Source organism: Gadus chalcogrammus, chromosome 11 (genome assembly GCF_026213295.1).
Source record: "Gadus chalcogrammus isolate NIFS_2021 chromosome 11, NIFS_Gcha_1.0, whole genome shotgun sequence".
In the NCBI taxonomy this organism is placed as follows: domain Eukaryota; kingdom Metazoa; phylum Chordata; class Actinopteri; order Gadiformes; family Gadidae; genus Gadus; species Gadus chalcogrammus.
In genome coordinates, this window is record NC_079422.1 from 5,508,552 (window position 1) to 5,526,530 (window position 17,979).

General features: G+C 46.2%; 2 protein-coding genes across 2 annotated transcripts; both read left to right on the forward strand.

Moving 5' to 3' along the window:
• Positions 1 to 1,081: 1,081 nt before the first annotated feature.
• Positions 1,082 to 13,021, forward strand: arhgef5 (Rho guanine nucleotide exchange factor (GEF) 5). Its single transcript, XM_056602276.1, has 15 exons — positions 1,082 to 1,676; positions 2,261 to 5,563; positions 7,022 to 7,067; positions 7,227 to 7,276; positions 7,959 to 8,374; positions 8,802 to 8,962; positions 9,068 to 9,220; positions 9,566 to 9,695; positions 10,052 to 10,126; positions 10,254 to 10,343; positions 10,711 to 10,853; positions 11,110 to 11,253; positions 11,364 to 11,434; positions 11,660 to 11,764; positions 11,937 to 13,021. The coding sequence occupies exons 2-15, from the start codon at positions 2,281 to 2,283 to the stop codon at positions 12,077 to 12,079; spliced, it is 5,010 nt and encodes a 1,669-aa protein (XP_056458251.1). The 5' UTR covers positions 1,082 to 1,676; positions 2,261 to 2,280; the 3' UTR covers positions 12,080 to 13,021.
• A 146-nt stretch (positions 13,022 to 13,167) lies between these two features.
• Positions 13,168 to 17,960, forward strand: zgc:92606 (uncharacterized protein LOC100000242 homolog). The gene is made up of 5 exons (XM_056602300.1): positions 13,168 to 13,357; positions 13,826 to 13,915; positions 14,380 to 14,458; positions 15,992 to 16,110; positions 17,574 to 17,960. Exons 2-5 carry the CDS (start codon positions 13,826 to 13,828, stop codon positions 17,637 to 17,639), a joined length of 354 nt encoding a protein of 117 aa, XP_056458275.1. The 5' UTR covers positions 13,168 to 13,357; the 3' UTR covers positions 17,640 to 17,960.
• The last annotated feature ends 19 nt before the right edge of the window (positions 17,961 to 17,979 follow it).

Here is a 17,979-nt window from a genome sequence, read left to right on the forward strand (position 1 = left end):
ATTCGCTGCAGCACAGGGACTCTATGTTAGCGATTATAGGCGAACAGAGCAAACCGGCGCGCTCCGGCTCCTTGTCCTCGGCAACAATAATAATAATAATAATAATAATAATAATAATAATATAAATTGATTTTATATAGCGCCTTTCAGGATACCCAAGGTCGCTTCACAAGAGTGGGAGGTGAGGGTGTATGTGTAGGGTGTAACAGGCAAGGCTTGTTCAGCTGCAGCCGCAGCAGCCTCCTCCTCTATTTGTGTAAATTCTTCCTGGCTGTATTCTGGCTCGTACTAATAGCCCTGAATGTCCAAATCCAACAATCGATTTTCAAAATCCCTGTTTCACATTGCAAATTTGTTCTTGCGGTGAAGAACCAAGGCGGACATTGTGTTTACATCTCGTACGCGAGCTCCCGCCCCCCCTCACTCCTTATTGGTGGGCTCATAAATTTGCGGAACCAGGTTTGTAGTCCTCGTCCCTTCTAACAGGCAAGCAAAGTTCTGCCGAGATGACGTCAAATGTCGCATTTGACGTCATCTCGGGAGAAAATTAGATCAGGAAAGCTGGGCCAAGGGAAGACTGGGTTAGACTGAGGGAAAAAATATGTTTTTTATATTACAACAGCGATTTTATAATGATAGAACGCCGGTTCTGAATGGGTGAAGTATCCCTTTAAGTTCCTCCTATAAATTGTATTTATTCGTGGTAAAATTACAGCTGACAAATGAGAATGAATGATCCTACAATAAAATGAGACAATCTCTTAAGCCTTTTGTCTGCTCTGGAATACTGTTTATGTAAAGAAAAGAGAAAGGCACGGGTAGGCCATCTTTTTTATTAGCAGAAAATGTCATATAGGCCTAGTAGTGCATGATCAACATTGGCAACTGATTTGTCCAGGTAATTTTAAGCTAAGAGACAGTTGACATGTTTTGTATTGCAACTTTAAGTTGTTGCGAATCAAAAGGATTAGTCGTGGTCATAGTTTGTAATATTCCCTAGAGAAAGCAATGATGTGTTAGCGTGCGTGTCGGTGAGTGTGTTATGCGCTGTTCTGCTCCTCCCCTCCCCCCGCTCGCCCTCACGATCACCGACCTTACCTGTCGTGTTACACAGACACACCCGGTTACTGCATATCAACCAATCAAATCTCTGAGAAAGTGAACCTGCTGGAGGTTCACTTCCTGTGTCACCGCTGGGAAAAGAAGCTGGAGGACATTGATCTACTTTTAAGTTCTCCTACTTAAGTGTTGCCGTGGTTAATGGGGAAGGGAACGCTCGATTGTCCTTAGGCGTACTGCCAAGCCTGCACTTAATTTAACATGCGAAACGTCGTTCCCAACGCGGGCTGTGAAGACAAGACACGGGAGGGAAAGGAGGGGAAGATAAGTGTCATCTGTTGAAACTTGTTTGGGAATTCAAGGAAGGAGACGCAGAGGAGGGCTGTCGTGGATAATGAAAAGAACGCAGTAAGAGTGGAAATTAAGGAGTGCTCTTAGTTTCAGGCACACTGTAGCCTATGTGTTTATTTTTTATTTTTTACATCAAACACGTTTTTAATAGAAGAACGTTTTATGACAAACTGTAACCTTTGAGCTGTGGTTTCTGAAAGCCAATGCTTTCTCGCTGAACTGGACAGAGGGGATACAGAAACTCCCCTTGCTACCACTGCATTCAGGTTAGTTTCAGCTATTTTATATTATTTGTTTGAGTTGCTTAATTTCTTTCTTTTCGATCAAGGTAAAAAACAATTGTTGGACTATGTCTCATAGATACTACATTTGTAAAAGTCTTTCTTTGGTATGCTGGTATGTCTGCAGGACAACACTTTAATCATGGATCATTGTAAAAAGGGTCGCACCTTATCTCTCTCTCAACCGCCACCACCCGCACTCCTACTGAGTAACTGCATGCTGTGTTGGGGCATCTGGTTTGACGCAGAAACACTGCTTGAAATATTAAAACATGTTTATTTTACATTATTAGCACAGTATAAAATAATTAAAATGATTTTAAATATTAAAAGTGATATTTATTTTATGATATTTCAATACTGCTAATGTTTAGCAAAGGGCATACTTGTTGACGCAACACTGGTCGAAGTAGTGGTAGCTGAAGGAGACAGCCAACTACATTGTTTATAACCGCGATATTGTCAAGCGCTAATGTATGTCACTCTTAATGCATGCAGCTTTAATCTTGATTTATAGAGACTCTTCCACAAACTGGTTCATTTCTAATGAGTATTTCATTGTTGCATAGGACTTGCGGATAATGGTACCATGGGGACCAAACGGCCCAGTTGGACCCTATTTGACACGCAGCCCAATCAAAACAAAGCTGTCCTTCCCCATCAGTCAGATGCACGCATCTCCGGGGAACCCAGCCAGAGACCCCCCGGGACCACAGGCCCCAGCGACCGAGGCAGGGGGAGAGTACGAGAAGAAGAGCGGAGGGGAGCTAGAGAATCGGAGCGAATGAACCCTAGGAACAAGAGGAAAGACGGGGAACCGATGGACTGGTACCCGGGGAGGGAGCCGGTCCCAGGACCCGGAACCAGGGGGGAGAGGGAATGGACGGTGCGAGAGAGGGAGAAAGTGGAGGAGAAATTAAGAAATGGAAGACTGGTGTCGTATTCAGAGTATGACCTGGACAAAGTGGCAAAGAAAGGTGGAACATTTCCCCGAATGAGAAACGGCAGCAGGGAGCAAGCTAAAATAATGACTGCATTAAGGGAGGAGGAGATGGACAGGGACCGGAAGGCGCTCACGGAACGGCCAAGAAGAACAGAGATTGAACGGGAACCGGAGCGAGAAGGGGACAGAGCTCGGCGAACAGAGAGGCATGGCGATAGAGAGAGGTACAGAGAAAGAGAGAGGGATGGCGGGAGACCCAGGGTCAAAGACGAAGGGAGACCGAGCGGGGGCAGAACCAGGGAGGAGAGGCCGGCACCGCAAAGGGAAAGACTGAGAGATCCAGACCACAGCTTTCCAGAAAGAAGGAGGGAGAGGGAAGGGGACACCAGCGACTTGAGGGACCGGCGGGAGAGAGAGATTGCAAGGGAGAGCGAAAGATCAAAGCTAAGCGTCGGAGACAGAGTAAGTAAAGCGCCTAGTCCACGCAGAAGAGACAGAGAGGGGTATTTTGAGAGTGAGAGGGAGAATTGGGAAAGGGCAAAGACAAGAGATGGGAAGAGAGACACAAAAAGCGAGGGAGACAGTGATGGAGGAGCAGGGAAACGGTGGGCAAAGGACCGAGAAAGGGAATCCCATCACAGCCGAAGCGAGGGGGACACCGAACGGCATATGAGAAATAAGGGCAGAGACGTGCCTCGATACAGGGATGACGAGAGGCAGAGGCACAGAGATGCCAGGCAGCGAGACCAGGCCATCAGCTCTGAGAAAACAAGGGACTTGTACAGAGAGAGGGACCGGAGAAAGGAGAGGGACTTTGCGGAGGACTCGAGACGGTCAGATACTACTGTCGGAGACAGAAAGGAGCGGAGGCCAGAGGACAGACAGAGGGCAAGTGACGAGCGAGAGTGGGGGCGACACAGGTATAGGGAGGAGGAGGAGGAGAGACAATACAGGGCAAGAGCGGAGGAGGAGAGAAGGTACAGGGACAGACGAGAAAGACCAGCAGACCCACGGCAGTATGACCCAGGCACAGGCAACGCAGGCAAGCCAGTGAGTGAAACGCCCCCCAAGGCACTGCCCCGAGACCAGAGTAGCGGTGAGTGGAGCAGTGATCTAGACAGCGAGATCAGACAGACTTGGACTAAAGACGGTTATGAGGAAAGGGAGTCTGAGGGTGAAAGCACGGCGGAAAGCGATCGAGATGTTGGGCGAGATCGTAGCAGGGCCGTAGCCAGCCGATGCGTTGATGAATCAGAGCGATCAGCCGAACGACGAGGGGAGAGGACGGGCCCTGTGCCGCAGCACAGGAGGATGTGGTTGGAGCCACAGAGGAGGAAATGTAGCAAAGACTCCTCTTTAGAAGATGAATTTGTTGAGGCGCGAACCGGGCTTACAGACAAAACCATGGGGCAAGAGAGGAGGTCAGGTATAGAGGGGGGGAAGGAACATGGGAGACCACGAGAGGAGCCCTATCGGAGGTTATCAGATGAAGGACGACAGGTTGATCGACCCAGAGACCCCAAAGAAGAGACCGAAGGTGTCAGTGTAGATGCAGAGGAGTTCTTGGCAGAAAGGGAAAAGGAGGTGATGGAGTCTCCTTTGAGTGCCCAAAGAAGGGGTTTCAGGGACGCCGGGCAAGGGGGCGTGAAAGATGGCGTAAAACAGGGTGAGAGAGATCCCGGGAGCGATTGCACACGTTCAGAGAGCGAAGGAGGAAGTGAGACAGGGTGGGACCTAGGCAGAGACAAAGTGTTATCTGGAGAGGACGGTTTTATTACCGTCTCGAGTGGTGGTGATGAGGAAGACGAGAGGGAGGAGTTTGAAGACTGCAGTGAATTCTGGGAAGATGGACATTCTTACCATGGCCCTCAAGCAGAAGAAATGGGAAGACGCAATAGGCAAAGAGAAGACAAAGAATATGTCATCGAAGAAGAGGAAAACGAAGAAGAAGCAGAAGCCGCACCGCCGGGAACGGAGATGCCCCCCAAGTATGTGTTCTGTGTCATCGGGCAAACGGAGCCGCTGGAGGAGCACAGCGAGCCATCCGAGACGGATCAGCTGGAAAAAGTGGAAGACAACGTGCCAGGAAGCCGTCTGCCCTGTGATGTTGAAACGGCAGCACAGCCCCTCCATGACACGCATCCTGTTCTCAGTCGTACTACAGAACTACATGACGGCGATGACCAGCACACACCAGACTCCACCAGGAGACAGCCCACCGAGGATCCCTCGCCGAGCAATGAGAGCTCCTACACTGCTGAGTCTGCCTCCCTGATGGATGTCAAGTACCGGGAAATTGGCGTCCGAACGGAGAGGGACCTCGAGCACCCCTACGCTGAGATCAGAGCGGTGAGCAGGGATGAACAGACGGAGCAGCTCCTGGTGCAGTGGAGAGACAAACAAAGCGAGTACAGAGGTCTGCCGGAGAGCAGCCCGGCCCAGGAGGGGCCCGACCGGGTCTACGCCGACACTCGTGGTGATGTGGGGGTCTCACAGGAGAACTCGGTGCCCCTTCCGACCCACCCACAGACCACACAACCTGAGGACGTTAGGCCAGGGGAGGCGGAGGAGGACGAGGAGGACGAGGTGTCCATCCGTGTCCGCATGAGCGGGGCCTGGGGCATGGAGGAGGAGGCCAAGCGACGCTCCCAGGCCCCGCACCTCAAGTGGGCCAAAAACGTGGTGAGAAAGATCCTGGGCTCCTCCGAGGAATGTGGCATCGACCAAGACACCCCGTCCTCACCGGGGAACCTGGCTGAGCCGACCCGGCCCGAGGTGGGGGACCAGGCGGCCGGACTAGAGGGACACACAAAGCCAGACACCACAGCCACCTCCGGCGACGGACAAGAGTCGCTGGGCAGCGACCATGACTCAGGGCCAGAGGTGGATGAGGGGAACACGGAGCCGCTGGAGTCGGAGGAGCTGAGAGGTAGGGCGCAGAGCCGCCGCGACATGCATGCTGAGTCGTGCGCCGACATGCATGGAATCAACGCTGCATACACTCATACCGACACACGCGTGGTAGTGCAGGGCCCTGAGATTCATGTGGACAGAGAGGCAGGGGACCCCCAGAACCCGAGGGCTGACGGGACGCAGCTGGCCGATGGGGCAGCGGGGGGGTCAGGGGAAGGGGAGGGGGACGGCAGGAATGAGGTGGAGATGATGGCGCATAAGGAGGCCATGAGGGCAAAGGAGGTGGAGATGTATCTCTCTGTGAGCAACACGCTGTACAAGCCCCGCAGCTGTCCCTGTCTAAACTATGACTCGGATGCCAACCCCCTCGGAGAGACCACCACCGCCCAGCACAGCCAAGGGCAGGAGGGTGTGGGGGGGCCGGGTGAGGGGGAGAAAGGGGAAAAGGGCCAGGCGACTGAGGAGAGCAGTGTTGTTGTGTTGAGGCATGGAGGGAGTGGGTCAGAGGAGGAACAGGGGAGGGAGTGGGGGGAGGTAGGGAAGCTGGCCGAGGGGCGAGAAGCCACCGCGGTGGTGGGCAGAAGCTGCAGTTTGCTAGAGCTGGGCACCAAGGGGCCCACGCGACGAGGGGGATTCCGCAAAACAACCGAGCGAAGAAAAGAAGAGCATGTAGAGGAGAAGGAAGAGGAGGAGGAGGAAGAAGAAGGAGATGTTGGAAGGGACCGCAGAACCAGAATTTTCTCCGCCACAGGTAATAAGAAAATGGGAGGTGTGTGAGAAACTGAAATTGAAGGCTGCTGGGATCAAATCAATATCAACTAATGCTGCCTCATCATTTGCATTAATCACACTTCAATTCCTTTACTGACATTATCACTAATGCAAATATAATTTTTATCTACGAAGGCACCCCTTTCTCACATTTACGCTGCCACAGAAGTTATCAAATGGTTTATCTAGTCTGCATGTTACCGTTTTGGGTGCTAGCTTTCCCAGCAAGTGTTGGTCTGGACCTTATCCTGTCACCGGTGCACTGATTTGAAACGATGTATTTCTCAGAAATCCAAATTGCGTCACAGCTGTGGGGCAGCCGAGAAGCTGCCGGTGGTGGGAGGAGACACGACAGTGGGAAACACCAGCATCGTTGTGGGCAATACATATAAGACCTGAGTTTACATCTCTCACTTTCAGAATATCACTGGTGACTTATAGAGCCTGGTAGCAGAGTGATAACATGCCAAACACATTAAACCTAATCAAGTGAATCTTTCATTGTTAGGAAGCTCCTAGCTGGGTTAATAATTTGCTTGGATATTTATATCATTACTTCATTTTACTTTTTTTTTATTGCAGCTACTTATTGGATTTACTTTACGAGGTGCTTCACTTATTGAACACATCCAGTTGTAACATAGGGCAGGGCTGTCAATGCATCTGTATGACAACTTGATGGGTGGATATTCTCTTCTTGCAGACGAGGAGAGTGCCTTTTCCGAAACCTGGGGAGAAGAAGACCTCAGGTGAGCCAAACTTTGATTTGTGTCCCTTTTAATACATTGGGCATCTACAATAGTGAAATGTATATGTTTAGACTTGGATATGATTTTTGTTCATGATTGCTTTGAATATGGTCAGTTTTCATACTTATTCAAGTTTGGACTGTGTTTCCTTAACTACAGGAATGTTTTGGACAAAGTTGGAAGAAATAAAAGGAACTCCAAGATTTTCAGTAAGTGGATGTGTTTGTCTTTCTTTGCACTGATCACATATGACCTCATGGAAAATGTATAGCCCATATTCAGATCTTTTCATCAACTTTATTGATGTATTTTCATTTGCTTTTCATCATAATGCATAACATGTCATTCAACTACCAAAGCAACAAAATTAATCTTAATTGCTGCAGCACTGTGATCATGACATCAGAGTTCTTACTTAACCATTTATTGTTTGTAATTCATCATTCTCAATTTACTGAGTGACAGCTATCGCTACATAAACTAAAACGAGTAAACAAATGAATAAGTCAAATTAATAATTTCTCTGACTTTTTCCAATTCTCCTTCAATTGGAGCAACCATCTTAAGCAATATGTGTTATGCTTCACACAAGGCTGTGTCTCTCTGTATTGAAGTACATGTGTAGTTACGCATTCTCTGGGGCCATAGGCAGGTCCCTGCAAGCTTTGCTATATTCTTGCTAGAAGGTGGAAAACCCTACTGCAACCGTGCATTTCAACAAGTCTGTGCAAAGGAATGCAGAACGCAAATATCACCTCTTGGCTAACCAGTTCCCTTCTCCTCTGTGTCCCTTTGCTTTTCGATTCTTTTTTTTCATTTTTTTTTACTTGCTCACTATAATCCTCTGCCCTGCAACATTATTCACTCTCTCCTCTCTCTCTCTCGGTTCAGACGCTGCCCAGCTCTACCAGCAGTACAGCGAGGAGGCTCAGAACATAGAGATCCTGCGCCAGTCGCACTTCACCGTTGTGCCTGTCCACGCGGAGCGCCCCGCCGGGCCCCTGCCGTCCGGACCCCCGACCTCGGCTCCTCCCGCTCCCCCCTCTGCCCCCGCCAGCAGGCCCCTGCCCCCGCTCCCACTCGTCCCTCACCCTCACTCGCTGTCCAGCTCGCTGTCAAGCTCGCGGAGCAGCGGCAGTGCCAAGAACCTGCCCCTCCCCGAGACCCCTAAGGCCGAGCCCCGCCCCCCATCCCCGCGCCTCTCCATCTCCCTGGGCCAGTCCACCTCGCTGTGGCAGGACCTGCCGGGGGTCCGCAACAGCACAGAGCTGGGGCAGCTCTCGGAGGACCAGAGGCGTCTGCAAGAGGTGAGGGAGGTGGAGACTTAGGATGACAGTAGGTTTCAATACGTTGGTCCGGCATAACAGACCTACGGTTTCCTTTTTCGTTTTTATAAATAAGAGTACTTTTTGGCGATCAATAGACTTTCCGAAAGTAACAATCAGTTACCTAGAGGATTATCAATGGAAGTTTACTGTTATTTCTTAACACTTTCATGTAATTTGGGAAATACCCTAAAAGGTTCCTTGGATGAAGCGCATGTTCATGTATCATAGGTTAAAACATGATTTTGTCGCGCCAATAGTCTTGTCTGTTCAGTTAAACATTTCACAACCCTAGAGTTCTGGAGAAGAAACGCCTACGATGATTCACATCCTACTGTTTAAACGTTGCATCATGAGAGTTTGTTGATAACTTCTAAATAATCCCCCACCCCTCTGCTTCCACTCCAAGGTGCGGTTTGAGGTTGTCACCTCGGAAGCGTCGTACTGCCGCAGTCTGGACATCGTGGTGGAGCATTTTGTCAAGTCTAAACAGCTGGGGGTGCTGTTAACTACTCAGGACAGAAGCTGGCTCTTTTCCCGCTTCGCCGATGTCCGCGCCATAAGCCACAGGTATAATGACTGCTATTGTTAAGAATTGCCTCAAGCAAAACAAGCCATGATGAAGTGCATACGTTTTTGTTTTTGTAAGTGACCCTAAAATATATATATTTTCAGTTTTCTGTCAAAGCTGGAGGAGAAGGTGGAGTCCGACATGCTCCAGTTCACTGTGTGTGACGTCATCGGCCGACATTGCCAACGCTTCAAGATGGTTTATGTGCCCTATCTCACCAATCAGTCATACCAAGATGCTACCTACCAGAGGCTGATGTAAGTCCTCCCTCAAATACGGGATAAATCGCGAAAGCTTTGTGACTTGCATATCAGAGAAGCATGTCTGATTGAAAGCTGCCTTCACACATGACTTCATTGCAACTGAAGACCCTCCCGGGTTTAGCCTGCGGGAAGTTGTACGACAAAGGATCAACAGAGAAAAGCAAATTGTCAGCGAAAAAAAAATGTGATTGATGAAAGATGATTGATTTTAATTTCAATTACTCCTCTATGAATTGTAATTCCTGTGAATTAATAATTAGTACCTCTTATGACTCATTGCTTGGTTTCAGTACCGAATATCCATTAATAGTGGGACTTTGATGGGACCTTTGGTTGTAGGAATGAAAACCAGAGGTTCAAGCGGGTGGTGGAGAAGCTGGAGAGGAGTCCGGTATGCCAGAGGCTTCCCCTGCGCTCCTTCCTCATCCTCCCCTTCCAGAGGATCACACGCATCAAGCTGCTGGTCCAGGTGGGTCCATACACACCTCATCCACTAGCAGGGTTTTACTAACAGAGTTATCACTAATGTGACTCTCTAGACACTGAAATATACCTCACAATGTTCTGCAAACGACTGCACAGTACACCGAAATATACAAAGGATTTTAAGTACCACAAATGCCTACATTGAATAAGTATTGCTCCGTAAGATATTTTATGCCCAGGTTTGGATTGCAATATACAGCAAAACACTGCATAATAACATGGTGCTAACTCAGAGACATGTGATCACACGGTGCTATGTTTAATCTGAACACTGCTTCGGACAATGTGTTGGTCTATGGCCTATCATCTTATTTGTGGATGGTTTTTGTTCATGTGCAGAACATAGTGAAAAGGACCGCCCCCGGTACAGAGGAGGTGGTGCAGGCCATCAAAGCACTAAAACTACTGGAGAAGGTACGTTACATGCTATATGAGGAATTGGGTTGGGCACTTTTGCGATGACACCGCAATAAAAGTTGTTTATCCAGCTACTTCTTATTTAAACCTGTTTATTTTCTTCTCTCTGTTCTCGTCTCCTTAGATGATACAAGAGAGCAATGATAGTATTTCCCAGATGAAAAGCATCGAGTCCCTAGTCTCCCTCAGCGCCATGGTGGACTTTGAGTGCAAGGTAAATAATATCTAACCCCCCCCCCCCCCCCCACCCATTCATTTTAGTGAATTAGAATGTGTGTGTTTATTGAATATCACCTATAGGACTCTGAAAAACCCCAAAGAGACAGACTGACGACCAGACGATGTCCACTGCAGTGTTATTGTCGTTCTTTTGGGCTGTATGTAGCAGGGGTTTTGACTGACAGTTAAAGAATGGTGTATGTCATGAGCGATAGCGCCTGTGCTGCAGTCGGGCCGGTCTGTGAAGAACTACTGTTTCAGGGCCTGGCAAAGGTTCAATATGAATAAACTCTTAATTGATTGTATTTTTTAAAATACTACACACACTTACAAAAGACTACTTGTGTGTGTGTGTCCTGCAGACTCTGCCACTGGTCAGCCAGTCTCGGCGTCTGGTGAGGGAGGGGCCGGTGACGGAGCTGATGGAGTTCTCTGTGAAGGACACGGAGAGGAGCATCTACCTGCACCTCTTCAACGACCATCTGCTGCTGTCGCTTCACAAAGAGTGAGTCCATGAGTCACCGCTCATCCTCCCATTCCCCCAAGTTGGGGTAGATGTAAAGTATTTTTTAGATCTTGTTGTAATACATCCTTGTAAACCGCAACATTCATTGTTTTCATTCATCTATTTTTGTGACTTTTTCTCTTTGTTTGTTTCTATTGTACTCTTTGTTATTTAATTTTTATTTGTTATAAAATATCTTGATCACGGCTCCCTTGGGTCCCCTGCGATTTATCACGGTGTATACATTTGTTCACAGAGGGGGAAGATTCACTGTAATTGACCACTCCCCCGTGTCGGACCTACGTGCTGAGAACTGTCGGGTGAAGCTTCACTCCCTGCAGAAGAACCTATTCCGGCTGCACCTCTCGCAGAAAGCCCTGCTGCTGAGAACTGACACACAGTAAGTAACATCATGGCAGTGTTTTGTCTTGAGTTGGACTGTGAGAGTTGGATCAGAAAAACACCCATGCAAGGACAATTGTTTTTAATGTGCCTGTCTTTTTTCTTCAGGAACGATAAGCTGCGTTGGATCTCTGCTATATCCCGGCCCCAACCTGAGGTGGATTTCTCCGCTGCACAAGGTAATGCCGGAGATTTTCCACACATTAGAAGACGAGTGTCTTGTTAGTCGTTTATTTAAAATGATGTGGGTTTAAATTGTGCAAACATTGTTATGCCACACTATTAAACAATGACTTAAGACACTAAAAACAATACAATTTGAACAGTTTATTTACAATTGCACAATATAGGTATTGTTGAATCGAGATGAGCAACAATTAAAAATAATGTGTTTGTTTGTTCAGATTTTACGCAGATGCAGTGTATACGTGCGTTTATCACTCAGCAACCCGATGAGCTGTCCCTGGAGAAAGCTGACGTCATACTGGTGCACCAGCAGAGCGGCGATGGTAAGATCATCCAGCCCTCCACAATCTCTACATTAGTCATTATTACTCTGTGGAGCATTTTAGGGTTGATCTGCTGTGGTTTGGGTGTGGGAAACATAAACCTCATCGAAACAAAATATAAATAGTTTATTTTCATGGTTGAATAACATTTGTTGCCTCCCCCCTCCTCCAGGCTGGGTAGAGGGGACTAAACTCTCTGACCGGCATCGTGGTTGGATGCCTGAATCCCACCTAGAGACCATCACCAACTCGGGAGTCTGCCAACGCAATCTGCAGGACGCCCTCAAACTGACCACGGCCACCGCTGCCGTGTGAGCAACACCCCATTGGGAGAGGGCCGACGCACACCCCATTGGGAGAGGACTCATTGAGATTGTGGTGGATTCACTGCATAGGATGCAAGCTGGCCATCTGTGGAGGCTAGCTGAAATGTGGAGGACACTGAGGCACCAAAGACTCTGTTCATAGAGAAACAGACTGACGACCAGACGATGTCCATTGCCGTGTTGTTGCTGGGCTTTTGGGTTGCATGTAGCAGGGGTTTTGGCTGACAGTCGAAGAAAAGTATATATCATGAGCGATGGCGCCTGTGCTGCAGTCAGGATCGGTCTGTGGAAAAACTACTGTTTCAGGGCATGGCAATAGTTCAATACGAAAGAACTCACAAAGACATGTTCTCTTGAATAATTATATTTTAATAAAAATACTAGATCCAAAATACTAGAGAGAGACACACACACACACACACACACACACAGAATGTTATGTCTTGAATCTGTATTTGTGCATATAAAAAAAAATGCATGTTGGCCAAGTATGAACCAATGACATTGGTGCAATCAAACATTTTGAGCTATATTACATATATTTCATGAAATATGTAAATTAAAGCCTTCTCAATCATGAAATACTGTTTTTGGAATGAACACACTTATAAAAGACTACATGTATGTATATGTAGTGTATATATATGCCCTTTATTTTTAGCCTTCTGCTATTCAGTATTTTAGTCTTTCGTTGTTGGGCACATTTATTATGAAAACATAGGTAAGAAAAATACATGAACAATGACACGTCGTTAAGGCACTATTTACAGAGTTACAAGTTGTTCAGTCTTAACCAAGAATGTGTACGATGCACGTAGGCTAGTTGAGGCCGACTCACAGGGTGTGACCCTTGATATATGACAGTTTCGACCACCTCATTATTGGTAGATTACCCGATCACTCAAGCATAAGAAGGACAAAGGGGCGTGCCGAGTCTCTAAACAGAACCATCTAACCAATGAATTCGTTGTCAACAAACCGAGACACCGCCTTCCTTTTGTTTCTATTGGACAGATGGTGTTGTCTATCTAAAAGACGGTGTCCTATTGGTGATATGTCAAGTGGAAGGGCGTTACCGACCTTTGTTGTTTCTGCTCAGAAGAACTAGAGAGCAATCGACATCTTATAAACACATCTCATCGTTGGACTTTTATACCAGGTTTTGATCAAACGGATCCCCTGGAGACCTTGTGAAAGCGCGGAGGACCGGCAGGAATAAACCTATATCTGTGGCGGCATTCGTAAAGATCACATCGATCGTTCAAAAGTAACGTTTATTGTTACATTCGCCAGTTTCTACCGATGTTACGTCTTTGTTAGCTATTAGGCTGGCTAACGTTAGTCTTTTGGGAATAACAATCATACAAAATTATTTGTTATAAGCATGGATAACGTGACAGCCAAACGGTTTTGTACGGCCACCGTTAAACGTGTTTTAAAAGGCTTGTTGTGCGAGGTGTAGCAGGACTCATGTGTGTGTACGTGGCTTCACTGCTGGTTCCACTGACCTTAATCACATCGATATCGACCTGACTAGTGGTTCGTTGTGTAATGTTGCATACAGAAGGGAACATGTATAATTATAGTTCATAATACTCGAAGTTGTAACACATGTAGGTGGAGGTATGGGGTATCGACCTCCTGTTGGATCCATATGCAGCACGAACTATGTGCTTGTTGCCTCTATCCTCTTTTAAAAGGGACGATCGTGACCTCATGATTGCCTTTCGTTCAGATGGGCAGTCAATATCAACGAACGGTGGCCCTGGAGGTGAGGAGAGCGGAGGGAGAGCGGGTGCGGGCCAAGCACCCCGACAAGGTTCCGGTCAGTGCGCATTCCCCACATCATTACGTCATACACGAAACGCTTCCGATTACACAGGCGTGTTGAAACTGCGACGTCAGATCACCGCCATCAGCGTGGGATCATAAGAGCATTGAAGTCATTATTATTTAGTAATCATCATCACATGTTTTGTCATTATGGGTAGACATAGTTGTGTTTGGAAATGCCCCAGCATTTATCACGTATCATATTTCCAAACCACATTTTTATATTAATTATAAAGGATATACAGTTCATTCATACCAATATCATCCAATTAATTTAATCATAGTACCTTTGCCTTTTTTAATGGCATCAACAACAACCTGTTTTACAACATTGTTGAAATCCATTTTTGTACAATGGTAACTAACACATAAAAAGATAAAACTGATTGGATCATGGCATATCCTCTGTCAAATAATGGTAGTTTACCATTATACCTGTTCTGCCTTATATTCTAGATTATTGTGGAGAGGGCACTGAGGTCACGGGCTCCTGACCTGGACAAGAAGAAGTATCTAGTACCATCAGATTTAACAGGTGAAACACACACACACACGTCACACACACACACACACACACACACACACACACACACACACACACACACACACACACACACACACACACACACACACACACACACACACACACACACACACACACACACACACACACACACACCAGGGATCCAGGATGAGCTGATTCAGGGGGCAGTTAAAAATTGCAGGGGGCTATCATTTGAGGTGGTGTAAGAACCTGCAACAGTCCTTATTGTGCTAAGTATGCCTATTAACTGCACTAGTAGCCTACCTTACCATGCTGGTGATATTGTTGGCCCAGGTAGACAGAGGTACAGTGTTTTCTCCAAACAAATTGTGCCAATATGACTTTTAAGATATGGCCAGGGTAGGTCACCACATAATAATTTTTCTGGTCAGTATATTCATTAATTTTAAAAATACAATTGTGTTAGAGAACTAAATAATGACTGCTACTGTCCATTTTCAAAAATCAAAATAAATAAATTCATAAATCAAAGAATTTACAATACCACAACAATAATACAATAAGTGCTAGGAAAGTCTCCATGTTAGGCAGCTCTTAAGGGCCAGGCTGGCTTGTGTATGAGAAGGGACTCCAGGGGGAGCAGCACAACCACTTTTCGCTCTTTTCCTCTCTTTTACCTGCTCTCACCTTCCTGTGGTTTTCATGGAAAAATATAATGAAGCATGAATGGAATTAGGACAGACGGCTCAGACAGACAGACAGACAGACAGACAGCTCACACCGTTTCAGCTCCGTGGACAGTACAGGGGGCTGACAATTTAGGCTACACACACACACACACACACACACACACACACACACACACACACACACACACACACACACACACACACACACACACACACACACACACACACACACACACACACAATCTACAATACTAACTTCGTAAGGAATAATTTAATGAAGTAATACCATTTAAAACTCAATAAATTAATCAATAAAAAATGGTTTGTGCACGGTGAAGATATTAAATTTCTTGCATTTGAACCTTCCATTCTTCAATTTTGGTCTGAAGTTTAATCTTTGGCTTGAATGAGGCTTTTCGTATTAAAGAAAGTAAAAATGTATATGTTACATTGCAAAATAAATATTACCAAAGAGATTTTACTTTTGACGTAGCAGCCACTGCACTTAAACGTTGATTCATAACTTTTAAACATTAATATATAGTATTTAAATACTACTACTAATTATTCTGTAGGTCGTAGTTTGGCCTTGCAGTGTTTAATATCATCTGATTATATTTAAGTGAAGTTCACTTCAGATAGTGACCACGTCCTCTCGTTTCGTAGAAAAATGACGAAGTTATTCACGGCAGTAGGTCTTTTTCTGTTAACTCCTTCTCTTGGAAGCTGTATCTCTTGAGACATCGGAAATGTGTTAACTTCCTCTTTACAGTAATGCAAGAGCCTCGAGGAAGATAATTCCCTCTTTTTCATGCCTCGTGTCTCTGTGTGTTTACACTCTGTCTACCGCTTTTTTTTCGTTCTGTCTGTTCAGTGGGCCAGCTGTCCTTCCTCATTCGTCAGCGTGTGTCCATGCGGCCAGAAGAAGCCCTCTTCTTCTTTGTCAACAACTCTCTCCCTCCGTCCAGCTCCCCACTCTCAGCTGTTTATGAGGTAACCTTCCACCCACTCACTTCACGTGTGCCCCTCTCTATATCTTAAGCTGCAATTACTCTCCCCAGGATGTAGGAACATTTGAGGGAACTCCTAAGTTCTAGGGGCCCTATTTTTACCCCCTGATAAAAACTCCCTGCTCCTGGGGTAGTACTTTTCAAAGTACAGATTATTTTTGGGTGAGGTCCCCATTTTTTTTTTACATTTCCATCCCCATTCCGACAATTCGTTTTTTGTTCATTAGACTTAAGTCATACACAGTCCTGTTATTGCATCCATTGTGGTAATCTACATTAATAAACCTATAATTATTGCTGTTAAATGTATTGGTCCTTCATCTCGATAGCAGTTAGCACTGCAAGCCAATGTTTACTAGCACTACAGTAGATAAATATTGTTGGCTTTTGATAACAGGTGTAACAGGTGATAGCAGTGTGCATCGTACAAGTTTCATTTGGGAGACGTAGTTGAAAAATAAGTATGGACTTTTTGATAACATCGTGACCTCCGTCGCAACTGATATTTTCCTACTTTTCCTAACGGGCTTGATTTAAAGGGACTAATGTGCTGCACACTTTAACATGCTGAAGGAACTTTTCAGTTCTAAGAAACTACTTTTTGTTAATTAAACAATTCTCTCACACTTCAATGATTTTTCGCTCTTATCTCTCTTTGTTTCTTTCTTCCTCTTTCCTTCTTTCGCTCTCTTTATTTCTCTTTCTTGTTATCTTGCTCTCTGTGTGTGTGTGTGTGTGTGTGTGTGTGTGTGTGTGTGTGTGTGTGTGTGTGTGTGTGTGTGTGTGTGTGTGTGTGTGTGTGTGTGTGTGTGTGTGTGTGTGTGTGTGTGTGTGTGTGTTCGATCATCCTAACAACAGTCTAATGACGAGAGACGGCGAGATCGTTTTTTTTGGCCTGTGGCATGTGCCACCGCGACCACACCGCGGCATGTGCCTAGCCACCTTTAACAGAGCTGTTTAGGTGGCTAGGCTAACTACCATCACCGGAGCAAGTCCGGCTGTTTTCAAAAGCATCTGTCATTTCAAAAGCAACAACAAACTGATCGCAAATAACCTAACAATAGATCGGACGAGAGAAACGTATAAATCCCTTTATTTACGGCGTTATGTTGTGTTATAGTGTCAATGAAGACCATATATATAGCTTTACATTTAAGGCAATACTTGTATTGAAATTATACGGAGGAGGCGGCCGTGCTGGTGTCACATACCATTGTTGGGAATGGCAGTTACCGTTCCAGGACGGCAAATGCCGTTCCACCTGAACGGCAGTTACCGTTTCAGAACGGCAGTTACCGTTTCAGAACGGCATGTGCGGTTCCAGAATGGCAGTTACCGTTCCTGAACGGCATATGCCATGGTATGTCAGTGGTCGCGGTGGCGCATGCCACAGGCCAATAAACGATCTCGGCCCTAAAGCTAATGAGAGCTTCCTTCTGGTTCCAGGAGCACCATGAGGAGGATCTGTTCCTCTACATGACCTACAGTAACGAGAGCGTTTACGGGGCCTGAGGCCGGAAAGGAGACACACCGCACGCGAGTGAGACTCTGTTGAGGCAGAAGTGTCTGGTGGATGGGGAGCATGGGGGTTATATAATGGCTGATGCACAGCTTGTGATGAAAGTACGCTTTGCCAGAAAGGTTTCCCAGGGGCCTGCTTTTGACAGTATTTGAGTGGGGGACTAATGGAAAACCATTACAGAAAGTTATCCATTTATGGAGAGTTTATTTGTCATCTCTCTCTCCCAGTCATCTGTATTTAATGCAAATATTATCTTTTTTGTAAATTAATGTGATGAACCATTGTGGAAAAATAAAAACTTTCATTTCTGAATTACACATGTTGAAGTCT